The following is a 27767-nucleotide window of genomic DNA, read 5'->3' on the forward strand; positions in this document are numbered from 1 at the left end:
AGGAGGGAGATAGAATGCCCATAGTCTTTTAGTATAAGCTGTTTCAACAAGGTATGTGTCCTAACTTACGTCCTTCATTTTCAGACACAGGACTTCTACAGTTGCAAATCTAGACATTAGAGTTTGCTTACTCATAGATTTTTCAAGCTAGGAATATTTATAGAACCCTGAGAATCACTGAGCCCAACTCCTGGCTTTACATGGGACCAGCTAGACTTCAAACCCGTTATCTGAGAGCACTGTACAAATGCTCTTTGTACTCCAGCAGGTTTGGTGCTGTGATCTGTGTCTAAGGCAGTCTGCTCCGTGCCCACCGCCCTGTGGTGCAGACCCTTTCCCTGAGCCCTTCTCCTGCCCCTCCCCTGACGCAGCTCCATGCCGTTCCCTCGGGCCCTGTCGCTGTCACACAGAGCAGAGCTCAGCGCTGCCCTCCGCTCCCTGTGAGGAGCTGCAGCCGCCATCAGGCCTCCCCTCAGCTCCTCTGCTCTGTGCTGAGCAGCAAGGAAGGGAAAGGACAGGAAACTTGACAGAAATATATTAAAATACCATATAAAGGTTTACTTTACTCATTAAGTTTGTGAGTAAAACATGCAGACACAGCATTTTTTTAGTTCAATTTTAAGGTCTTTTCTGTCAAATATAGTTGTGGTTATGAGTTTGCCGCCATAACTGGTAGCTAAAACAGACAACACTTAAGAAGGAGGCCATCACTGGGAATGTTTATTTCCCAGCTAACAAAATAATAGGATTTGTTGGAGTGAAATGAAACTGAAGCCTCTATTGAAGAAAGTGAAGAAAAAAAAAACCTAAATGGCTGAAAGCTTGTGAATGTTCCATCATGGAGTTGTCAGCCTCCTCCTGTGACAATGCCCAAAGAACATTTTTAATTTTGGTCTCTGGGTTGGATTTTGAAAACTTGTGCTGTGTAACACCCTTGACATGCAATGGGACTCTTCCTTTCAACTGACATGTACAGTGAGCAGGATGTGGCCTTTGTGAGCTCCTTGTTTCTGAGCTCCTTGTGAGCTCTGTTGAGCTGCCTTGGGGCTGACGGTGCAGTGCTACAGCACTGGCAGCCTCTGAGCCTTTTGAGGTGCTCTGCTGTGATCTTCAGGGAATATGAGGAAGCTAGGGGCTTAGGTGCATGTCAGGAATACTGAACATTTTAATGATTTTAAATAGACTGCAAAAAGGGAAAGTAATGGAGGGCCAAGTTTTCCAGAAATCCAGTCAGTCCCAGGTACGAGATACTTGTGTAACTGAATTACATTGTACCATTAAGTATAGGTGTGCTGTTACTTTCTGTAAAAAAATGCTGCTGATTGCTTCCCTTTCTATGAATTTATTGACAATGCTGTTAAATTTCCTTTTTTTCCTGTGAAAGTAAACCAACTGATAACATTTTCAATCTTTTGTTTCAATGTTTTCAAGGACATGGTCCCATTATTCCTCCTCTTCTCATTTTATTCTTGATTTCTAAGCTATCTAATTTGAGATCTATTTCATTGCTGTTAAATCATGGCTATTTTGCATTTTTGTGAATCACTACAGCTGCTTAGGGCCCAAACTACAGTTGTTAGGCTTTCTTCAATTTGTACTTTAAAAGAATCAGGCTGCTCAAATGCTCCTGTCGAGCATTGAAAATATCTGGAAAGCACATCTGGAGTCAAATCAAGTATGCTTCTGACAAGCATCTGGTAAAGCACAAAGGTTTTTAGGGGGGAAAATCAAAAAAGTGACAACTGAGTAATGAATTAAAAATATTGCATCTGCTGTTCAGGACTTGGAATGGTTTTATTTTTTAACACTTTCCAGGATATAAAATTCATTGTTTTCCAGATACCACAAAAAGGTAGCTTATGCCCAAAGAACTGAAAAATGCCAGTAAGGTCAGAAAACAGAATGACTTTTAAAGAAGGTTGACAGTACAGATACTGTCTGTATTTCATCTGACTGCTCTTTAAAATAGACTTTGCTCACATTACAGTATATTCTCAGATATTAAGAAAAAAATGTATGTTTCACTTATTTTAGAAAGCTGATAAGTTCATTTTTTTTCTCCTACACAATCTTCAGAGAGCTGGAGCACCTCCCCTATGAGGAGGGGCTGAGAGAGCTGGGGCTCTTGAGCTCAGAGAAGGGAAGGTTCCAAGGAGACCTTAGAGTGGCCTTGCTGTACCTGAAGGGGGCCTACAGGAAAGGGAGGGACTTTTTATAAAGGCATGTAGCAACACGATGAGGGAACACTCAGGATGAAGGTTTGAAACTGAAAGGGGGTGGATTTAGATTAGATATTAGGCTGGATGGGGCTGTGAGCAACCTGGTCTAGAGGGAGGTGTCCCTGCCTATAGCAGAGGGGATGGGAACTACATGATCTTAAAGGTCCCTTCCAACCCAAACCATTCTATAATTCAACAGATCTTACTTTTGTTAAAAACTTTTCTAAATTTGTTTGTAGCAAATAGAAGACTGTACACACCTCCTCTTGTAAATAGTCTTACAAATATACCTTATTATACTCGAGTTTGGAATGACATGGTCAAGTAATGACTGTGTTTGAAACAAAACAAAAAACGCACTTTGAGGGTCAGATATCTGTGTAGGCTTCTAAACTTAGTTATGTCATAAGTTGAATGATTCAGGTTTATGTCAGTGGGCAGGCTGCAGCTGTTGTTCTTGAACTGGCATTTTTTCAGGCTGCCAGAAAGCATGTGCATCACTGGGTATGTTCTGTATATTAGAGCAAGAAGAGCAAGAGCTGCAGGACCTTTACTCTCTGCAGCTGATCAGAAAGGACAGCAAAATCCAATCAGGAGCAGAATATGTTTGTGCTGCCTTCTCTAGAATTACCTCCACTGAAATCTTGTAAAAAAAACCAACAAAAAACACAGCAGATCTGGTACGCAGACAGAGCCCATTACTAGAGAAAATATTAGCGGTACCAAAGTAGTGCACTAAGTGGCTTAATCTGGATCCTGGAAAAACAGATCTGTATGAAGGTTCTCAGCACCTGGGAGCTGGGCACACAGGTATTGCTTCATGTTTGTTATGAGTGTGGACTTTTTTCTGTCTCTTTTTTTTTTTTTTTTTTTTTTTCCATTTTTAATTAAAGTCTGCTGCTTTTGCCTTGAGCTAAAGATGACAGAAATTATTTATAAGCTTTTTCATAAACCTGGCGCAAAAGGTTTTGAAGTTATTGACAAAGGAGCAGCAATAATGAGATTACGGATTTGTAATTGAGAGATAAATAGTAATAGCTATAAGGAGAAATATATTTTAATTTATTAGCCTTTGTACTCTGCAGCGATTTTCAAATAATTAGGTAGGAATGTTTTTTGTTCCTTTTTATGGGAAAATCATTACAGAGACCAAGTCAATAAGACTTTTGGCAGGCATTTCAATAGCAAATGCCATTTCCAAAAGGTATTTTAAGGTTAAATTTATGAAGCAACAAGTTAGAGATCAATCTGATTGCAATTTCTCATCTTGGCAATATGTGTCAGAACGCAGTGTTTTAAAGATTTTCTATATTTTTCTTATGTCTGTATTGCAGAGGGGGAAGAAATGCAGTTATTTGTAGACTTTTCCCCTGTAATTATAAACATGATCCATACTCCACGTTAAAGGAAATGGAGAGGAACACTATCAGGAAATGTTTATTAATCATGTTGGATTAGACACTGTTATGTCTTTGATAGTGAAACAAGTTACACTAGTCATTAGCTAAACAATACTTTAAGTTGTTTTGTTCTAGACTTACACTAAGAGTGGTAAATACAGGGTTCTTTATCTCAATTTTGTTTTCCACATATATTAGCAGTATGGTGCTAAAATATTGTATTAGTAATTACTCTTTTTGGTGATGAAATTAAAATATGTACTATTGTTTGCTATAGTCTCTTTTTCAGATGTAAGCACTATTGGAAATAAATAACACAGAGGATTTTATCATGTTTGTATGGTCATTAATTACAGCTAACAATTAGTTCAGCTGCATTTTATTCTGGCTACACTTGAACAAAAAACACTGAACGTTGCCAAGACATTTTGAATGAAGTATTTTATGTATAATAAATTGGTAGGAAATTGTTCCATGCTCACAAGAAACATAATACCTGGTAATGTAGTATGTAGATATATATGCATGTACTTACATAATAATAATAATGTTACCAGATTGTGCAGGAAAAAAAAAAGAAAAAGACACCTGACTGTATTTTCTGAACAGATTTAGCCAATTGTCATTAACTGTTTTTAACCTTTACACCGTCATCAATACTAAATAGTATTATATCAACTACATGCCTGAACTGGAAAGCTTTGTGCTTCTGTCATCTGTCTTGACAGAAACATGAAGGAAAATGAACTACCGAGACTTTAAAAGTGATTCATTGCTTCCATTAAAGCAATACATTTTTAAATCATGCTTTCATTTTTCTCTTCCTTGACAGGAGGCATTGTTGATAAGGACCTTCGTCACTACCTCAATTTACGGTTCCAGAAAGGTTCGGTAGACCATGAGCTCCAGCAGATCATAAGAGACAATCTCTACCTCCGCACAGTGCCATGTGAGTAGGGTGGAGATGCATAGATCTGTTTTCTTAGTGGCAACAGACTATCTGAGTTAATGCTGCTGAGGCCATTTGCAAAGTGTTAAGAGGTGAACTGTAGTTGAAGCAGTCTTCTTGTAAATAGATTAGTGGATTGGTTTATGTCTTCCACATTACTGGAGAAGAAATGAACTGTCTAATTCTGAATTAATATCTGAAACTACTTGATGTTTTCATAGTTGTAGCTCTCATAAACTGGCTGTAGAATAATAATCTTTTTCTTCAGTAGTTGTGGAAGGCACAAATTAAAGAAAAAAAAAAAAAGCAGTTTTATGGGCTGGTTAAATTGATGTCCAACAGAGTGAGTTTGGTCTGCTTCGTATTTCACAGTATTATACTTTACAGAATAATATTTTGGAGTTCAAAACGCATCAGGGCAATAGAGGAAACGTAAACTGGGAAATGTTAGGTGCAACAGGCATGGCAGTGAACGTTCATAATGCGTGTACATGTTAGTTCTCTTGTTGTTCTGTGAGTCAACTATATGTATATTGAAGGTATTTTGAAACCTCTAAAATCATTTTTACAGCTGCTGAAATTGTCTGTTTCTGCAGGAGACATGAAATTAAGCAGAGTAACATAAGGCATGTCAGACTGTCACGGCCATGCCTTTCAGAACAGATCTACTTGGCTGACAGGCAACATATCAATTGCAGTGGAACAAAGTTCCAGTATTCTTCCCTCAAAATAATTGCTTGGTAGCCATAAAAAAAAAAAAGTTCTTCTGGTTTTTGGCAAAAAAAAAAGTGCATCTTTGAATTTACATGCTTGACACTGGAATGATAGGAAGATGTCCTAAATAAGTGACTGTGCTATTTATATGGCAGTGGGTGGGTGTTCTTTGAAAGCCATTCTGTTATGAATGCTACTGTACAACTTCTTCTTTCACTACATTGAAAAATTGAGCTTTGCAGTGCCAAAAAAAAAGAGGCTCAATCATTTTTCTTTTGTTTTGGAAGCTGAAAATAGATAAATATAATGTCTTAATTTCAGGAGTTCTATACATCCTTGATTAAAAAGGAGAGCAGACAAAAATTAAAGACTATTTGCCTGCAGGATACTGCAGGATAAAACAAAACACATTGTATCTTTGTAATGTTTGTGATGAATTAGCTTTGTCTGAAAGTACTGATAACCAGAGCTGAAGTGCAAAGGCAAGTACAAAGTGGTTTTGAGGTTAAATCCCACTTCTTAGGATGCCTGGTTAATTATTACCATAGGAATATACTTAATATAGTCCTACCACACACTTCTTGATGCTGGAGATCCAGATTTAAGATACAGAAAATCTAACAATATGGCAAGTATTGCACGCAGGTAAAAGGTACTGCATATGGGCAGTAAGGACATGATGACTCAGTTGACTTGCTTATTTATTTATTTTTAATCAAGGCAATAAGAAAACACTCTCATTGTTCAAGAGAAATACCTTACCAACAGGAGCAAATCTATCATTTGAAAAGGAACAATGACAAAGACCAAAATTTGAAACCTGTTACACAAAATTACATTTTCTTTCTGCTGCAATTAATGCAACTTCTCTGTCATTGTATATGGATAGATCCTTGATTGTTGTGTTATCATCTGAACAGTTTTAACTAAGTTAGAACCTTAAAAAATAATATAGTGACAGGGATGTAAGCAGCTGAATCTTGAGGTAAGTAGTTAAGTTCTTGGGTGGAATGGAAGATGGTTTTCAGTGGTGGTGTGTGGAAAAAATAGTACCCAAGCCTGAGTAGCCTGTTTAATTGGAAATTCTCTTGAAAGTTCTATGAAAATGTCTGTCATCTAAAAAAAAAAAAAAAAAAAAAGACATTTAAAAATTTAGGCAGGGTGATGCATGGTTTGCTAAGGAAGTTTTCGTAATCAAGTAGATGAAAAAGACACCCTCCCATAGATTGCAACCCGGAATTCCCCTTGATCATAATGAGAAGAATCTCTTTAAATACAGTTTTATTCTGTCTCCAGTTTTTGTGTTTAGGAGAAAAAAAATGATGAAAACTATTCTCTTTTTTCTTCTTATATAAATTGTTATTTTTTGAATTGTGAGCTTACTTTTCATGGTGATGATGTACAAAATTTTCTCCTTAGAGCAGACAATTTTTGATACTCTGTAGGCTGATATTAATGGTTCCAAACGCTATGACAGGTAGGGAGATGATTTCTCTAGCATGCAGCAGTAGTGTTTAACTGGCTACATCATTGCCCACAAGTTCAATGGATAATGAGCACAAACTAACATGCACATTGCAAATCTTGCATCAGATGCTGCCACAGCAACAGCAGCATTCAGTTGGTCAAATTCTTGTGCAGAAAAATTATAATATAGAGAAAGCCAACTGCAGATGATACAGCCTTTATTTCCAATGGCAAAGCTGTAATATAAAGAGGAAAAAAAAAGACAAATAGGTGGCAACCTTTTCCCTTTAAAAACAAACCTATAATCTTTTCTCAGTTATAGAGGAATAATTGCCAGTGAAACTAGAAAGACAGTCTTTGACCTTAAGTTTTTACTATTCGTTGCTTTTGTTCAGATTGACAGCACTGTGTCCCTAGCAGGACAGTGGGCATGACTGCTGGCTTCTCAGCCATTGGCTTTCCGGGCCAAACTCATATATCTTTCACTTTCATGAAATGAGTGGGGTGCTTTCTCTGAAGCAAGGAATCAGAAAAACAAATATATACCTGCTTTAAATCAGGATAAGACAAATGTATTGAAAATGGGTAAGATGGTATTTACCAGATAAATATTTGAATTGTACATTGTATTTTATTCCATGTTGACCAAAGGATGGATAAATAGAAACACAGTGGATCAGTTCTGCCCTCTGAAACTGTCGCTATGAATGAGACGAATTGCTTGGTTCCTTGGGTTTCTCTGTTTTTATTCTTGCAGTGCTGCTTTCTACCAAATTGGAAATGACTATATGATCCTAAGAATCAAATGTTACCTTCTATAAGCGATTGCCATTCTTAGTGCCATATGAAAGTGACTCAGTGCATTGTCAACAGGAATTACATACTTGTATTCTAGGGGAGAATGTAGTGCAATTGTATTTGCAGCACTGGAGATACAGCTGTTAACTAGCTCTGTCCCCAGAGCTGTATGACAGCAGTAATCAAACTGATACATAAACAGGAAAATGAAGAAAAAGTTCTGTTAATTTGAAGGTTAGTTAGAAAAGCAATAGAGCTTTCAATAGAGAAGGTCAGGAAACAAAGTAAAGATATAGTATTGTAAACAACACAAAAGAAAATTACCCTTTGAAAGAAAGACAGTGGTCTTCTTTCAAGACACAGCTCTTGTTTCAATGCAAGCAGGAGAACTGGACTTCAGATGCTGAGAAACCTGAAGTTATACAGGTGAGAAATATGCCAAGGATGTTAGAGGAAATCAAAGAATGATAAAAGACAGTGGAGGAAAGAAAAGCTTACAGGTCTCTATATTCAAAAGATTTCACCAACCGTGTCTCATGCATTTTCTTCTCCCTCTTCTGTTGTATGGGTTTTAAGCACAACTTTCATAACCTGAATTTATTCAGAAGTTGTTTAGGGGCACTGACTACTGAGGTGTGTTGCAATATCAAAAAATAGCCATGGTAAGACATGTTAAACATAGATAAGTGATCCTTGATTTTCTGTCTAAGTCTGGCCAAGAGAAAGGCCATGAAATGTATCTAAGACTGTGAATGCTATGGACAGACATTTAGTTGTGCTGCACTTTGTGCTTTGTATGCTGTAAGTAAACTGCAGTTGCCACATGTGTGTGCAGCTTTCTAGTCTTACTGTAAGTAGAGATGGCTCTAACTTCATGTCCTCGCAAGAATGAAGCTTTGAGGTTAATATGTGGCAGGAAAACAGTTTCGGTAGTGCCCATTGTGGTCAGTCCTGCTTCATTTAGTATTTCTTTCCATAAATAGCAAATTTCACTTCCATAAGAATTTGCAAAACAGTGGAGCTGTGATTGAAAATAGTCTGTATGCTTCTCTCCCAGGCAGGGAATATGAAATGATAGTGGGAGACAGTCTGATTAAATAACACTGTAAGAAGTCAAACAGTGACAAGCTGATTCATAGAAATAAAAAAATTATCTATTAATTTGAAGAGATTACCACTGATATCCTCTGGGATATAACCTCAGATTGACAGTAGTAATTGGGCTTGCTGAAATGAATGGCTCTATCCCACTGCACTTATATACACGAGTGGAGATTGCAGCCCAGACACCTGGCCATGTGTTAGAAGTGAGCATGTGAAATAATAAGAAAAGTGATAGAGAAGTTTCCTTCCTAGTGTTTGCACTTAGAAAAACAGCAATGATGGAAAATGGTAGGAGTGGTATGCAGCCCTGGCTTATTGCACTAGATAATGCTGTATCACTATTAATGCAGAAGTCTTGTAGAAAGAATGGTTTATTTAAGACATCTGTCAGATAGATAGGAAGAAAGGTTCAGTCTGTGACAGCCAAATTCTGTATGTGTGCAAACAAGGGCAAGAAATACAGTCATTATGTGCTAGAGTTCTCCAGATGTGAAATAGTGGTAATAATTCCTTCCCTTGCTTAGTCTGCCTTATGACTGTTCTGTGTTAGGACAGCATAGATAGCAGACTGGAACCTGTGACCACAATATCTTTCCTTTCTGCATTTATTTGTTACTTTTATTCATCCTCTGTATGTAATTAGACTATTGGGTCATTGTTATATTGCATTGTGAATGACTTTAAATGAGAGCCACACATTCAGACATTATTTTGTTCAGTTCTAGTATAATCCAGTCTGTGTGCAAATAGATGTAACCTACATTCTGCGGTATCGTCTGTGTGCTGTTAAAATGTTACACACTGCAGAGTGCTTCTGTTTGTTGTCTAGTCTCCTTTCCAGAAGACAAAGCATGTGTAGTATATATATATATATTTATTTTTTTTTTGTCATGTATGAGAAAGTTACTACCAGTTTATTTTCTTTTAAGATATTGAAGCTAGTAAGATGTGTTTTCTACTTGGAGCAGAAGGTGCTGTGGGGTAGTAAGGACACAGCTTTGGGGCAGTTCACTCCATACTTTCAACCCTGGAGAAAGCTCCATCTCCACAGCTATCACGGATATTCCCTTTAGCAGAGAGGATCAATATTTTAGGAGGCTGAAGCCATTCACAGTTTTCCATGAGTACCAATCAGAAAAATGAAGGAACCTCTGGTTTTCCAAGTATGGCAGTGTGATGAGACTTTCATCCCCTCCCCCTGACATTAGATGTGAGAGATGTAATCATGGGAACATAAATTTTTATTGGTTCCAATACTTTTTGCTACTATATACTAATTACTATTAATAGGGACTAACCTTTTAGTCATGGTAGATACTGGAGGAAATTCCAATTACAAACTAGTGTTTTCACCTGAATTTTCTAATTTGAGAGCTGAGGAAAGAGTGGGAGAGTCAAGTGGGTGGTAAGTATATATTTGGTGAGGGTACACAAAATTCAGGAGCACTTTGTGTATTCCTGCTGCTCTGAATAAGGATGTGAGGATATATTTCTATAATTTATATTTGAACAAATATGAATCCTTTCAAATTTCTTTCATAAATACTTTGTTCCTCTTTAAGAAGTCTAATAGCAAGAGCAAAGGGGAGCGTGTGAAACAGACTTGCCAGCAGTTTCATATATTTTACTTTAAAGTTACTTCAGTGTAAAAAGTATCTTTCAAGTGTGGAAATTCAGGTGCACAGCTTTGTTTTTAAAATAAACAAATAAAGAAGTCCAGATATTGCTGGTTGAAGTTCTGCTAGTTTGACGTCATGTGGATCTATTCTTAGGATAAAATACCCTGTGCTTAGCACACCATACTGCCGAGAAATGCTCACATCTCTGCAAATAACAGTGCCTAACTTTAATGACTACTTTATTCTTTCAGACAAGTGTTAGTTATTGCTAAGCCTCGACTTTGATGGCTCAGAATAGAGCAATGCAGAGCTCTAGGGAAACCTTGTTGTTGTGTATCTACCAGAGCACACCTCCAAGATGTATTTAAAGCAAAATCATTGGCAAGCCTTTTTTGTACGTCAAGCAAAATTAAACCAAATCAGGTAATTACATGAGGTGAGGGCCCTGCTATGCAATGTGCAGTGCAGCCACATGTGCCTGATGATTATGAGGAGGTCACTGCTTCAAATAACTGACAGCCTAAGTAGAAAAGGCAAAGAACAGTGAGTGAACAAACCTAAAGCATAGTCAGTGCTGGAATTAACTGATATTAGATGGAACAGTGTTAAAACCCTGTGGACCTTCCTTTCTTTTGCACTGCATGTAACATATTTTCCACTTACCACCTGGAAATGCGCACAGTAACACTGACATGTTTCTCTGAAGGCACTGGGACTGTCTGGTTCAAAGAGATTGGCTTATGCATCCTTGTATTGACTTTTCCATGTGAATTTATGGGTGTTTTTGTCTGTTTCAGAGCAGATGTTATTCAATACAGGTACGCAGTATTGCTCAGGCTCACAGTGTGTTCGGGCTGCAGGCACTGCCTTGCCATCAGTGTGAAGCATTGTTAGAATAGAAAACCAAGCAAAAAAACAGTGTTATTTTATTTATCACAGTGAATTATGATTTCATCTTAATTAAGATCTAGGGTAAACAGATGCCCAAACTGTATCTACAAATTGCATGGTTGATGGAAAACACTGCACTGTTTGTCATGAGAAATAAAACACATTTCTGTCAGCTTTGCTCAGAAATTTCTCAATTCTACATAATGAAGACATCAACTCTCAGCTGTTCAGTGACACATCCATCTGTTTTAAATACTCACCTTAAAATAATAGGAAATGAAATAAAAAAAATATAGGTCAAGATGAAGAAGATATAGAATGTGTCAGAGGTGATGTAATTGTAGCATGAAGTAAGAACAGATGTAATAAAATGAAGAGCAGAAATTGTGTACCGACATGATCTGTGTGCAGTGAGCCAAGGTCAGTGTAGTAGTGCCTCCAGTAGCCCCGTGTATGAGATACAAAAGTACCCATTTTGTTCCATCATGGTTTCTAACAAATTCATCTTTCTCCTGTATCTCCAGCATTTGATCACATCCTGTACACTTTTCTTTTTCCAGACTATTACTGCTATTAACACATCAACCTCTTGACTAGCTATCAGTCTAATGTGGAATATTCAAATCATTCTGTCAAATATATTTCAGTGTTACTGAGTAGGGAAATGTTCTTACGGTGGAGATAGCAGAAGCACATTTTGGTAAAAAGAAATAAAATGCAGAGATTCCAGATTGTATTTCAAAAGGATCACTAAAAGCGGTGATCTGGATTTAAATGCAAAATGGTCTTTTAATTTCACCTTTAAAATTCTTGAACTTTTAAAATTTTTAAAATTTATTTATAATAAAATTTTTATATAAAATAATTTATAAATTTTATAAATTTTATAAAAATAAACACTTCTATAAAGCAATATTTTTTTCTAATTATAGGTTAGAGATCCTTAGTATTTTCATAACCAGAAATTATGTGTTGTTATTGTATTAATGTATTTCATTTGTATTTCATGGAATATAATCACTGATGCATATGGCATGCTCATAAGATATTTTCAAATTGTTCTCAAAAATAGTTGATCATTTTATATTTAGGAAAGACTGAAATTCACTCTGTGTGGCCGATATCATAGTCTTTACATGCATTCTAGTGGCTTTTGCTAACGACAAATCACACACCACTCATTTCATGTCATCTGTATTTTATGATTCTCGTGTTTGGTTTTGACTGACATGCAAGCTTTCTTCCTCAACTCAAATTAGTGTTGGCATGTATTCTTCAACTCATATTAAAAATGGCTTCACTGGATGCTTGACCTGACTTTTGGCATTTGTTAATCACATAGAAACAGAAGAATGTAATTTTATTCAAAGTTTTAAATAAGCACCCTCGTAATTTTGCAAAAATAGAATTCATTTTTTCTCTGCAGAAGAAATCGTGGAGTACTTCCTGGAAAATTTGATCACAGGTGTGTCAGTAATCAGACAGTAGAACTCTGTCCTATTGTGTTCTACGTGCTTTACAGACTCCTGCCCATCATGAATGATCTTTAGTTCTTTGAAAAACTTAAACTATGATTTAAACTTTGGCAAAGTTTCCTTTGAGAATGTGCTTTTACAGAAGATTTCCTAGTAGCTGTAGCAGCATCAGTGAAATGCTTTTGCCCTGCCACTATACATGTGTACAGTGCTCTCATTTAGTTTTTCACATTCTCAGTTAACAGTTGCAACTTATACAACCTATCTCAACCTGATACTGAGTCCCTCACTCTGCCATCATCATGCAGCTTCTCTTGATTGTGCTGTGCTTTGCTCATTTGCAGCTGATGAGACCCATCTGGCTGCATACATTTTTCCTGACCGAATAGAAACAATTATTTGCAAAAGATGGCAAAATCATTCCATTTGTACAAGTAGAGGGAATTCAAATCCTTAAGGGCAAACTGAGGCTCTTCCAGTTATTTTAACAGCTTTTGGCAACAAATTAATCTTGTACTAATTTACTTGGTTATACCAGGTCTTTGGGGTATACATCTTTTATCATTCCTCATTGAACTCATGTACTTACAGATCATACTTTGTATGCTAGTTTCCTCTTGCATTGTCATCTAATAAAAAATGCTCACAGAATAACTTACAATAATATGGGTTACAATTTTTGAGGATGAAAATAAATGGTTATCCAAAAAATATTTTTGAACTAGATTAACCAAGAAAATCTTCAATTGAAGAAGATTATATGAATACATTACTGATATTCAGGAGGTGCAGGAATAAATTAAAAGCAGGTTAGGAGCATTCAAATTCTTCAGTGGTGATTAGTTGGCACATCAAATTCCCTTTAGCAGCCAACACCAGCAGAATGTTACTGAGAAATTGCTAATAAAGTTGCAGCTAAAGCAACTTCTTCATGGTATTTACAGCTTGTGGGTTTGCATGTGGCTGAATAGAATAAAATATGATGTAGTCACTCATATGTCTAAAACTACCATAACCTAAGCCATCATTCATATTCCGGTTAATTTATATTTCTTAGCAATGTAAAGAACCTGAAGCTTAGATTCACAGGGGGACACAGGCAGACTTAGGTAGGCTTTTGATGCTTGTCTAGATCTGTGATTGTCCAGATGCTCTTTTGCCATCTAGTTCTAGGGAGAGATAAAATGCTTACATTTCTGTTGGTGTAAGTTCTTGTGCAGCTGCAATATGGGTATGGACAGTCACATCTCATGTTGGGTTTGATTCTGTGAAGGAAAGTGGTTGAGTACCCCCAGATATTCATATAAAATGAACCACATACTGTACAAAGCACAGAAGTCATTGGTTTTGTTTGAAAGCATACCTGGTGGGGAGGAGAGAACACGCCATGTTGTCTCTAAGCTTTAGCTGGCCTGCTGCTCACCAAGCTGGCAGTTTGGTATCAAGCCTCCATCCCTGGGCAAGGGAAAGGATGAAAGGAAGCTTGTGGCGTGTGTCTGTATGTCTTACACAGGTTGAAGAAGATGGCTCACACCAAGGCTATTGTTTAGGCATTAGAAGATTGTAGGTTTAGTCTATATTATAGACAAGGCTCCTTCCAAATATATCTCCAATTATATTTCTTCTAGATAACCTTCTCAATCATGGCATAATAAAACAGACCAGTTTTATATTTTTCTTCCTCTTCTTTCTTTCCAAGTCTTGTGAGAAGAAATGTACACGAGTGAGTCATTCTGCTCTTCAAATTTTCATTCGAGGAGTATTTGAAATAATATAGGGTTTCCCATTGACTACCAAGGGCTGTGGGGCAAGTTTTTTTCCTGTGCATCAAGCAGAATGGGCTTGGCTGTGTTATGATACAAAATAGTCTTATAGATTAAATCTGTTTTTCTCTGTACTTCAGAAACAATTATAATTTCCTGCAGTGCTTGAAAACTTACCTGGAGATCATCAGTTCCTTTCATCTACAATGCAAGTACATCTGCTCTTGTTTCGTGATTGGGGCACAAACTTGCCACTGTCTAAATACTCAATTAAAATTGTACTGACTCAGAAATGTGGCAATTAGTGCTAGAGACAATTTTGTAATCTGGGGTTGAAGCTATCACAGACTAGTTGTGATTCTGGTTTTGTATGTTGTAATGCCATGTCCTGAAAAAGAGTGATGAATTTCAGAGAAAATTTTTGCTTTCATCGTCTTTACAAAAAGAGAGTTTTTAATTACTCCTATTCTTTCCTGTCATTATCCTCAATTTACATCTCCCAGCTCTGAAGTGTCTGGTAGGAATTCGTAGAGATTATTACCTTTTAGAATATTTAGAATCAGATACAAGATTATTTCTGGCATGAAATAGTGTTGCTCTTTCCAAACTGGAGAAAAGAAGAGAAAGAAAGGCCAGGATATCTGAGGGATTCAGCAGTGGCCATGCTTCCACTAACCTCCCTTTCTTTCAGAAAATATTTGAAGTCCACAAGACAATATTTCTAGGAGCCTTTTCTTGCCTACTAAGAAGTGAAAATATCTAAGTGTATGCTGTATCTGTTTCTGTTAACTGGTTCCTGTTTTATTGAATTTCTTTATTGAAAGTTCTGAAAAAGCAGTAGTTCCTGAAAGAAAAGAGAAGGCTTCCGCAGTATGCACTTATACTGTCCCTGTCCTTCTTTTATAAAGTGCAGCAGACTGAACCAACAATAATAAAAACAAGGAGGTGTTATTTCTCCATTAGCATCATAAACAAAAATTCTGAATGAAGATTAAAGGTTTTCTTTTGTTTTTTTTTAAGTTACAGATTTATGTTCCTCCATTTACAAAAGAAGGAACCTCAAAAGAAAAATAGTGTAAAGGACAATGGGTAAGATAAAGTAGAAGGGTTTGTTAGACAAAAAAAAAGTTCTTTGCTTTTTGTGCCTGATGTTTTTTGTCCATCAGATAGTGGAGGGCATGAAAAGCAGATATGTCATGAGAGAAAATGAAGTGCAGCTTTGTACTCTTTCCTTTAGCTTAGTATAGACCTTGGAAGTGACACTGTAATTTGTCAGTGATGGCTTCATGCAGGGAGCAGTGTGCACATACACTAACTCTTCAAAACACTGTGGCAATATTAGATCTTCTTTTGGTAACTTTAGGTCAAGTGAAAATAATGACGACTTAAAAATTTAAAGATTCTGCCTGAAATTCTGAAATAAAGAAGATCACTATTTTGTGTAGAAGTAACAACCATTTTGAAACTGCCTTTATAGGTCATGGTTAAAGCTCAGTAAAAAAGATGTTAAACATTCAAGTATGACATGTCTCAGTTTCATTTTCAAAAAGCAGATCTGCTCTTATAAGTCCCTTAGATTTCATTAGTCGCCGCAACTTACTAATGGTATTTTTCATTGACCTTGAGTAGATGGAGAGGTTGGTGAAGACACGCATTTAATACCATCTGTGCAGAAAGGCAGAAGTCTTCCTGACTTGGGTGAAAGTGACCTGAGGTTCACAGCATTGCTGTTGTCATTAAGGACATGTTGTGACATGGACTGAAATGTAGAGTTTAGTAACTGATCTTTTATTCTGCTTTTAAAACATCTTTGCTCTCAACTGAAGACTAGATGAAAGCTGACTTTGAAGAGAATAATTAGGGTTTTGGAGAGACAGTAAGCTCTGAGCAAAAAATGTCTCTCTTATCCTCCCATTGAGCAAGCCAATGTGTGTTCCCAGAGTACACATCACAGGATTAGACCACAAGGCATGTGTCTGTGAAGCCGTTTGAATGGTGGAGGGAACATGTAGGTTACATCTGATGATGAATTTATACATGACTGTTTGCTTCATTGAAAATTTTCTTTAAATTCCTGATCTTTTTTAATAATCGGAAAAATAGATGATTGTTTTAGACTGAAGATCGCCTTGAATTCAGAGCCTGCTGTGAATGTAATTTTTTAAAGGCAGTTAAAAGATGCAGAATATTTTGTTTCACTTCATGCAGCTTTTTCTGAAGCAGTTACACTTTTGTTTCTTTCCTTCTCCGTGAGTGATTAAAAAGAAGGAGAACATTATCACCTTGCTTACACATTGCAAAGTAGTGTTGCTTCCAGGGAGATTTAAACTTACCAGAAAAGAACATAAGTAAAATTACATGGGAAGTTCACAGAGGAGCAGTCATAACTTGGAGCATAGGTTTTACCAATCAAGTAAAACTTGATCTTTCATAATTTTCATTGAATTGAAGAGGGAGTTAATTTAGTATTCTGTGTTCTTGGTTGAGTTCTGTAAGAGTAAGACAGGTCTTAACTTCCTATGTCTTATAAAATAACATTCCACTTCCCATGCAATACAGTAATGTTTATAGCAGCTTAATTTTCTTTCATTATATGATTCCATTTAATGAAGTGATTTGCACAACACCAACAGCCCTTCAAAGTTAAAGCTTAAGCAGATCAGTATGGTCAGATCCATTAAATTCAAAGCAAAAAGCACTTCTCACATCCAGCCATTAGAATTAGTAAAGGTCTTAGAATTGTATAGAAATAAGATATAATGAGTGGTTATGAAAACCTGATTCTCAGACTGATTTTGTCAGATGTTATTTAGAGAAATGGTCATTTTCCAGGTTTTCTGAGGAACATATCACCACATTGTACATAAGAGCACATTAAGCATGGGACCTGAGGAGCTGTACAGATGATTCTGCCATGCTCCAGGACTGCATTGTTCCACTCACGTTATTCTGTTGCAGCATCATCATGGCACAAGGTTGAAACTTTCTTTTTTTCCTGTTCACTGCAGAGGTTAAATATATGCTTATAGAAACTGTCTAATTCACTGCTGTAACAAGAGATAATGACACAAGAGGAATTTCCTTAGGACAGGGAGGAGCATTTCAAATGGATTGCTCTCTATTTTGGTTTATCCTGTGTGTATGGCATTGTGCACAGTTGCCCTGTTCCCTGTGAGTCATGTGCTGTCGCTGTTGAGATAGTATTGTGCAGAACAACTGTGTCAGAGGAATGTGTGTCTCTGTACTGCACGCTGTATGCTGTTGTGATCACTCTTGATATCTTAATTCTTTTGTACCTCCAAAGGAAGACCAGAGATGATGCTCATGTGAAGACCTTGAGAACACTTACAGAGCAATTTCATTGGCCAGCTGCAACAAGGTGATGGCTGTGTCTTTGATGGGAAATCCACAAGAGCATGAACAGACAATAGTGACTCTGCAGTCTGATGGGAAGGGATCTCTTTCCCTTCAACTTTACTTACAAAAAAACTTATAGTTGTGTGTTCCATTAGGTTTGTCTCCTTTGCTCCATGAATCTCACAGAAGTGTGCTTCCAAGCTTATTTTTTGGTGACATGTGCTGCCAAGTTTGAGATGAAAAAACTGATTCTGATAGAGCCCAATGTTCAATTCTGGAAGCTGAAGAATAATATCACATCAACTTGGCAAACATTATTCAACAGCTGTCATATTGCCACAACCATAGTGCTAATAAAATACATCCCTAAGCAAATATGCAAGTTTTTATTTTGTTTTGATCTGTGTTGGATTATTTAAAAGATTTTGTCAGAGTTTGGGCTATGTTCTCATTATCCTTGGTTAAATTTGTAATTCTGGCATCTATTGTATTAAATCTAGTTATACACTACTTATCCACATGTGTCCATAACAAGCTGGAGAAGAAGTCAGCAGTTCTTGACCATGGGATGGACTAGCAGTTAATTAGTTCTTCATCAGGGTATGGAAGAGATGAGTACAGCTGATTAGGGTATATTCTAATGACTTTGCTTCACTCATCAGAGATAAATATATAAACATTACTTGTGCATTCATTCATGACAAGCAGCAGGAGCACAAATGTTATTCTGCTAATAATCTGGTTTTATTTCTCTTCCACAAAAGCTAGGATTTGCTTCTCTGCATTTCATCCTATCAATGAATTTAGTAGTACTACAATATTGCTGCTTATTGGATATAGTTGGCAAGCAAAGAAGTCACTTTTTCTAATTTTTCTTTTCACTTCCATCTAGTTTTCTTTTTTTATTGTATTATGCAAATGAAAAGCACAATGCATTGCAATTCTAGTTCTTTCTAAAAAAGACAGATTCTCTTATTTAACCACTGATATTTGAATCTATGAAACTGCTACGTTAAGTATGATCTGTGTTATTGTCTGTTCATAGTACCTGCAGGTATTGTATTCATACATGTATAGAAAACACAATGCCTACATAAACGTGCATTTGAAGAGAAACAGCTCTAATTATTGCTGTGTGTGCCTGAAATATCAAAATAATTAAATTTTGCATCATTTTTCTGCAGAGAATTGTAAACTGCTTTATTCTCCAGAATTACAAAAGAAATTACGTTAAAATCTCATCAGAGTGTTGTAAAAGTTTGTAAATGTGAAAAGCAGCAGCTTTATTGTTTTCATTAAGCAATATGTTGCTACTGTAAATTCAACAGCAAAACAAAACCAAAAACAAACAAACAAACAAACAAACAACCATTCAATTTCAGTTTAAGAAAACTGTATTTTATTTTTATGTTTCTGAAATAATTTACTCTTGCAAGCTAATTTTTCATCACAAAACTTCAGTGAAGGACCGATTATCATAAGTGCTGCCTGGAAAGGTACACCTTATCCAGAATCTTTTCTGTCACTTCCACTCATTTTTTTTCTACCTATGACAATAAATGTGTCATTGTAGTTTAAATACTTTTACAGGCTCTAGCATGCTGAATGCAACTTTTAATAGAAGATCTACCTAGTTTTCCCTTTACAAAATTGGGAAGAGAGAACATCCACTACTGGGATTTGATCATCTTCTGTAAGAGCAGAAGTTATATAAACATAATATTAGCCACTGGAAACAGTGACTTATACCACTGAAATGAGAAAGGACATGGGAGGTGGAAGATACGTTACTATGTGGATGTTGCAGTCAGCACAATGAATGTTACTGATCATGAGGTGCAGAAGAGAGAAGTGGAAGGAGCAATCCAGGAGCTGGCCTACAATTTGACTGTAGATACCAGAAACAAGCAAATATAAGTAGGAGGAAAGATGATGATGAGGAGGAGTAGGGATGTTAAAGAGCAAAAACTTCAAATTAAAAAAAAAGATCAGAGAAGGCAGCTGCCCAAATGGTACCTGACATACTTGGGTATGTGACATGAGCTTCCTCTGCAAGGATTGGCTGGATGTGGACTCAGAAAGTGCTGTGGGTGGTCGAAGCTCTAGCACAGAACTCAGCTGGAGGCAATGTACCATCCTCACCTGGAATATAATGTGTGCTGCCATACTACCAGTGTTAGGCAGATTCCTCCCCATACTGCAGACAGATTAAGTTTGTGCACTCATTTATGTAGATTTTCTACATGGGAGCTGAGAATAAGAGGAAGGTGTGATAAGGCTAAGGGAGGTTGTGATGGCGTGCTCAGAGATTGCAGAAGGGTGAGTGGAGAAAGTGGATAGGAAGATCTGAATGATAAATGAGAAAAAGAAATAATTTTTACAAGACTGATTGAAGTGGCAATGCTAAGGAGAAAATACTAATTGCATTGTAATAGAAATCCAAAAGGAAATAAATTAAAGCAACAGCTAAATCAAGACATTTTCTAATTTTTTAGTACTATGCTTTGGAAGTGTAATAATGTTCTGTCATAACTTACAGAATAGGAATAGTCATAAAATAATTTGTTTCCCCCCCCCCCAACCCCCGGAGAAAACTGTTTTTATGAAAAAGAAATAATTAGATTATCTTGCTTTCTTCCTGCTTACAGTGCTAGCAACTCTAAACAGCACTCTTGAAAAAATAATCAATCTCATTTTAATGTCATGTAACTTCCACACTAAGCGAGTGTGAACACTGAAATAATTTTGTAGTAGAAAACCCAGTATCATTTAAAATATTAAAATAAAAAATAACCTTATGGGGAAGGCTTTTTATGCATAGATCTACATTTTTTTTCAAATCTCCGACATTAAATTTTTTATGCATTTATTCTGATACTGTGGGAGGAAAGGGAAATAATAAAATATATTTTGGCAATTGTAACTAAGATCTGAAATGATACTGAAGGCAAAGAAAAGGAAAGCAGAACCTTGTTTGATGCATGTCTAGCTCAGTCATCGTGGAAGTGAGATTATATTGTTTATTTATAGTAGTTGTGTAAAGCTTATGTGAGCCATGAGATACTTATTGACACGTGAGTTCATGAACTTTGTGCCAAACAGGTCTTTGAAGGACTCCGTGCCTTTTGCTTACAGAACAGCAATTCCATACCAAAAAGGTGCAAATGTATTGAGAGTGAAATGATTCTTGATGCAAACAGCAGTTTGCTTGCAAGAAAGATAATTGAAACAAAAGCAGATTGAAATGTATTGATCTCAAATGCCAAAAAGTAAATATGAATTTGACCAAGCGTCACAAAACGTGATGCTGGATCTGGCCCCTATGCTATAAAATATTAATGTTGACACGTGACTAGAGGTGAAACTTACTTAGGGTAAAAAAAAAAACAAAACAAAGCATTTGCTTTATTTTAGGATGTTTCCTATTTCTTGTTTGACACTAAGAAGGTCACTTAGCTTTTGCTGAAAATTCACTTTATACATATAAAAAACGAGAGCAAAAATAGCTCTTGAAGGATTCCCATGAAGGTAGATTAATAAAGTCTCGTAATGTATTTTCATATCACCTTAATAAAGTGTAATGTGAAATGAAGGAGCTTTCAAATGAGACACACTTAGTTATTATTGTTAAAATTAAGCCTTAAAATGTGACTCAAACCAGAAAAAAAGAACAACAAAAAAAAACATGTTGATTTCAAATAGTGACATAGTACTATATGCAGTCTTTTTATATTTTATTTCCAATCTATCACTGTAAAAATTCCTCTCTTTCTGTTTTACAAAGAGAATATGTACACAATTAAGTTCTTTGGTAGGTTGTGTTTTTGTTAAATCTTAAATGTTGTAAAACTTCATAACATTGTGGGTGTACTGGGAATTTTATTCATTTTTATTTATATTTCTATATGGAGCACCTCTTCCATGAAGAAATGCTGAGGGATCTGTACTTCTTTAGCTTGGAGAAAAGAAGTCTCCACAGAGACCTCACTGCACCCTTCCAGTACTTGAAGGGAGCTTACAAACAGGAGCAGGACCAAGTTTTTACATGGTCTGATAGTGATAGGAGAAGAGGGAATAGCTTTAAACTAGAAGAGGGTAGATTTATATTAGATGTTAGGAAGAAATTTTTTACTCAGAGGGTGATGTGGTGCAAGAACTGGATGCTCGGAGAGATTATGTGTGCCTCATTTCTGGTAGCATTCAGGCCTGGGTTGGATGGGATTCTGGGCAGCCTGATGTGGTGGGTGGCAACACTGCCCATGGCAGGGGGATGGAACTAGACAATCCTTAAGGTCCCCTCCAACCAAAGTCATTCTAGGATGCATTCTATTTGTCTAGGAACATGATTTTTTTTTTTTTTATTTTCATGGTTGTGATAAATAAACAAGTATTCTCATGCTTCTCAAAAAGGAGAATATTTCTTGAGAAAACTCTAAAGCATTCCTTATATGAGTAATCTCTTTGCATTTGTGGTACACTTATGTAGACTTTCTTTTAAAGAAGATATTATAGGCCTGTACAATATTTTTATTATTTTTCATGAAAGAATGATGTAAAAAGACGGAAAAAAAATCATTCAAAAGTTTTAGACTTGTTTTACAAATATGGGACTTTAAATACAGATCTACATACATGAATAATAATAAATAGTTCAGTATCAGGTTCAAGCAATAGAAATACAGTTAAAAGGAGATTCTGCAGTACCTTTGATTGAGCTTCTATAACCCAAAAGTCCATTTCTTGACTTGATTAATCAATTCTGAGTTCTTGATCATGACTTTATTATTATTATAGAACTTAAGGCATTTCTACTGCAGCCAAGAATCTCTAATGATTTAATTTCTTATTTATAACTTTAAGTACATAAACAGTTCGATAAGAGTGAGAGAAATATTACAACCTGCTGTGTTCATCACCCCAGAGAACTGTTAACTATCTAGTTATTGTCACTTGCAAATTCAAGTACAACTTCATTGAAGAAGGACCAGCCCTGTCTCTTTTCAGTAATCCACGTTGAAAAGTAATGCTTATTCTGTAGATGAAAGCTTTTCCAGTTGGGCTATGGCACAGAAAGCATTGTAGTTAATGACTCTAATATCAAGGCCCTCAGCTACACAGCTATACTGTAGGCATTTTTATAGGAGAAAGTAACTGCTAAGGAAAATCTGAAGTATTACTGCAGTGGTGTACCACAAATACGTGCATTAACGATCCAGATATCCTTTGTCAGGTGTGTCATAGCATTCTGCTCAGCAAATACTGAATAAACTCTGAATAAACATTTGGTGTTTTGATAAGTGGGGCAAGAAGAATATCATTTGCTTCCACAAATTAAGTTTACCTTTTATTTTTTTCCAATTTATTTTCTCCTTTTATAACAAAAGATAAGCAGTATATGACTCCATTAAACAGGAAGAAAGCAAAACCAGGTTGGCCTTAGGATAAGCACCAAAGTAAGTACATGTATGTTCATATGTAAAAGTGTATACTTATTTATAGATTTTATTCAATGATGTTCTTTCTGGATAAATGAGGAGCTATCCTAAGTCAGTTAATTTGGGAAATTTCATAGCCAGATGATTGGATTTCTGTAAAAGAAAAGAAAGAAAACCTATCCTGCCAGACAAAAAGCAAAAGAAAATCAGAGAAAAATTTAATCTCTAACTATGTTTAAAAAAAAAAAAAAATTAGGAGTACGTGAAGAGTCTATGAGGGACAAAGAAAATATTTATCAGTCAAGAAAACAAGCTTATTTCTAGAGGTTGCTAATTAAATTTTAGAAAATTACAAATGAGTAAGACCTTGCAGAGAACTGAACAAAATTGTACCTTTTTTTTGGTCACATGAACTGAGAGCAAATAAAGTAAATAAGTGAAAATAATTGCATTTGAGGTAGAAGCAAAACTAAGAAATTGTCTGGGTATGTAGAGGAGCAGATTATCTCCATATAGAAGTATCTAAAATATTGAAATATGAAACCACAAGTTTGATATTAAGATGTTTGATACATTTATAAGATCACAAGTAATACTTTGAATAGCAAATGGAGAAAAAAATTAGAAAAACACCTCATGAAACTACAGTTTTATTTGTTCAATTCTAGAGAAAGCCAAATTGAAAAGTAATTTTCAAGTGATAGCAAACCAAAATGAGCTAAAATGCATACATCGAGATTGTCCTGAAGGGTTAAAAATGTCAGATCAATCTGATCTTTCTTCAGTGGCATGATCAGTCTTATCAGCACAGGATATGCATTATATCTAACCTACTTATAATTCATTGCTGATATAATTCATTGCTGAAGTAAAGTTTGGTGAGACTCCATCAGAAATGCTTTATATTGGTTTGAATACTTGTGTTCAAGAAAGATGTTGCAAATTGGACAAAGTGCTTAGAAGATCTGGGAGACTGCTCAGCAGACACAAGGGTTTATCTTACTAAAATAACTGAGCTTAATTATTTTAGGAAAGTAATGATAGATACATAAGATGTTATACTCAACCTCTGTAAATAGATTCAGGGAATGAATAATAAAATGGGGGAAAAGATAAAAGAAGTTGAATAAATAGATAAAAACTGAGTATGAATACAGTAAGCCTGGAAATTAATGCACCTTTTGAAAATCTGATGGTGTCTTATTTAAAGGAACCCTTAGTTTTAAATTTACAGAAGAGTCTATTTGTGTTTTTCCTATGACTGCAAATTTGATAATAAAAGGAATTTCCTTCTATTTGTTTTTTTACCACCTATGATTCAGCAATTCATCTTCAGTTTTCTGTTTGTTGGCTCATAGCCCTATTAACAAAATGGGGATTTTTCTTGACATAAGTTTAAGGTTTTTTCAGATTAGCAAAATATTCAGTATATGTTTAAATCCCATAGAAGTCATGGTTTACTAAATTTAATTGCTAAAGCAGTAATTACTCAAACAAACAAATGTCTTTACTTTGTGTAAGTAAACCTGAGTGTAGATGATTCCAGTGATATTTAAACCTTATAAAGATAGAATATAAATTATATGAACTCCAATGGACTGTAAAGGTTAGTGGAATATATCTCAACCCCTCTAAATAAAACAAAACCATTACTAATGTATCAAAAAATGGGAGTTGCTCTCCGAATTTGAATCCTGTAAGGTATGTAGACAGATTTATGATTGATTGTTCTAAATGTAGCAACTACTATTTTTTGATTTGGCTTTCTTTTGGTTCGTGTTGTTTTTATTGCAGCATAAGTGAAAAGCAGTGAATGTGCTAAATAGATGTGTGAACTGCCATGTTTTGGCAGCTTCTATTAAAACCAGGTACGAGTCAGAGCTAAGATAATTAGTGGAATACTTGTTTGTGAGAAGTAAAAGAGGACAAATGCAACTTTGTTTTCAATCAAGATAGAGGAAATCTAGAAAAAGGAAAATAATGGCAACTAGTCACTTGTTTGCTTCCGTTTCTGTAATTCTGCTTCTGACTATTGAAAATTAAAAGCCTTGTTTATTGTATTTATAAAACAATAATTTCTAAATTGGATACAGTTTTTGACCATATTTATATAAGCTTCTTACAAAACACTAATTTGTATCTGCAGTACTTTGGAGAAAATTTTATCTTGGCACTAAGTGGTTGCTTTGCTTATTATCTCCTAAATGGAAGGAAAAAAAAAAAAGTGGACACATCAAGAAAGGAGCTTGATTACAGAATCTATTCACAGGATTTTTACATTTTCTCTACCAAATGTGGCAGCATTTCTTGTGATTTTCAACTGTGAATATTAAACCATTTTTTCTATTTTTTTTCTAAATTTGAATGGTATGTTTGTAAAGTATTGTTAAATTATTGCTGTATCGTAGATTTTACTAAGAAAACAGATTTATGCTGTTGTCCTCACTTGAACTTGCACGTTGTCTGACTTTTTATGTGTCTGACTTGAGAACTGCTCAATAATTACACAACGTTCTCAGTAGTAAAAACAATGTCTTGATTTATGAAAGTCTTTCAAAGGAAAGCATTCAAAAATATATAAAAAGCTATCCAGGAAGCCTTGTAATGGGCTAAACTGTGTGTGTCAGAAAGCTACTCAATGAGTTATGCTGGAATTTCCAGACTAGTTGTCCCAACAATGGCAGTGGCAGCTGTTAGTGCAGAACTCTATTTATGCACAATGAGAAATGTCATTTCCCTTCCCACTTTCTGAGCTGGGACTTATGTCCCATAAACTTCCTCTTTCCCTTATTCTCTTCTTCTCATAGACCATCTCTTATTCCTACAGATATCCAAAGTCATATTTTTATTAAGCCTGCAGATTGTGCTATAGCGTAACTACCTCAATGCAAATGAAGGTAGAAACTTGCATTCTCTGTGTGGTATGAGTATGCCACATCAGTGTGTTTGCTACATCTCACCTGGACAAATAGTCTTTTTTCCATGAAGAAAATTCGTTTCCAGCTCACATAACTAAGATAACTGCAAATGTCTAATGAGCAGATTTTCTCAGAAGAACCTGTCTTCTATCTAAGCATTAACACATGTGAGACTTATTTATTACTAACTTTGGATATGACCTGACATTCACTGCTTGTCTTCCTAGTATCATGAGCTTTAAATATCAAGAGGCTAACAGATGTTTTTTCTGTTACTTACTATTACTGTAGCTCTTTTACCAAAAATATCAGTTTAGTATTCCAAACTAATCAATGACTCAATGAATACTGTTTACTTGAAAACCAAAATAGTTCTTTGGTGGCATCCAATTAAGTAGTGATGAAAACTAAAATTGCTTTGGTCTGACTTTTAGGCAACAAGACTTGAATGCTGCACCTCTGGCCAGTGCTGTTTTTTGTTTTGTTTTGTTTTTATTATTGTTAATATTTTACTTCTGAGTGTGTTCCAGACAATAAATTTTGACATTGAAGTGGAAACAATGTGCTTTATCTGGGAATAAAGGTTGTTTCTCCCCAGGTGTAAGACTTTGCACTTCCACTTCTCGAACTTCATGAGGGTCTTGTCACAGCATTTCTTTAGCTTGTCAGGGTATTTCTAAATGGCAGATAACTTTCTGGCATATTAGCCAACCTTCCCAATATAATTTTCTGGCATATTAGCTACTCTTCCCAGTTTTGTTTCATCAGCAAACTTGCAGAGGATACACTGTGCCCCTTCTTCCAGGGTCATTAATGAAGATGTTAAACAGGACTGGACCTGTTGTTGATCCCTGGCATACTCTTCTAGTTACTGGCATTGAACTAGTTTGTTTGTTTTTCTGCTGACCACTACCCTCTGGGCCCAGCCATTAAGCCAGGCTTCACCTCACTGTCCACCCATCTAGCCTATAAATCAAAATTTTGTCTGTGAAGGTCTTATGGAGGACAGTGCAGTGTCAGAAATCTTACTGAAGATCAGGAATAATATCCACTGATATACACTTGTCAACCAGACAAGTCATTTAATCATAAAAGTTTTTCAAGTAGGTCAAGTGTGACGACTTGTTTGTGAACACATGCTGACTGCTCCCGATGGTTTGCTTGACAATCAGGGGCCTGGAAATGGTTCAGAATTTTCTTCACTTAACCAGGGATTGAGGCTGACTGGTCACCCATCTTTGCTTCCACTCTCTATATGCTTCCTTTAGGTTTTGGAGTTCTGCTAGGATGCTAGGATGTCCTTATTCTTCCCTAGAAGTCTCTTCTCATTTTGTTTGATTTCTTATTTGCTGAAAGGACTGCTGGTGAGCTTGAAGGAGGTGATCCTTGAATATGAACCAGCTTTCTTGGCCTTATTCCATAGGACTCTTCCAATAAGATCTTGCAGGAAGCCAAAGTCTGCTCTCATGATGCCCAACATGCTGCCTTTGATCTTCACATTCCCAACAATCCTCCAATTGTAGCTTTTTTTCATTGACTATATACCCAGGCTAAATGAACATTTTAGGCACATATGTTTAGGTACATGGAGGTGATGAACCCCACCTATTGTCACTATTCTATTAATTCATCCCCTTGCATTGATAGTGCTAATTTTG

At 35.9% G+C, this 27767-nt stretch overlaps 1 protein-coding gene across 8 annotated transcripts in view; it reads left to right on the forward strand.

Moving 5' to 3' along the window:
- Positions 1 to 27767, forward strand: part of MAGI2 (membrane associated guanylate kinase, WW and PDZ domain containing 2) — a 708093-nt gene that overhangs the window by 198267 nt on the left and 482059 nt on the right. For all 8 annotated transcript variants that reach the window (XM_090135446.1, XM_090135412.1, XM_090135421.1 and 5 more), the window contains exon 2: positions 4452 to 4568. In XM_090135446.1, the coding sequence (XP_089991572.1) occupies positions 4452 to 4568 (117 nt within the window). The remainder of the gene's footprint in view (positions 1 to 4451; positions 4569 to 27767) is intronic.

This window comes from Phasianus colchicus, chromosome 1, assembly GCF_987193195.1.
Source record: "Phasianus colchicus chromosome 1, bPhaCol1.hap1.1, whole genome shotgun sequence".
NCBI lineage: Eukaryota > Metazoa > Chordata > Aves > Galliformes > Phasianidae > Phasianus > Phasianus colchicus.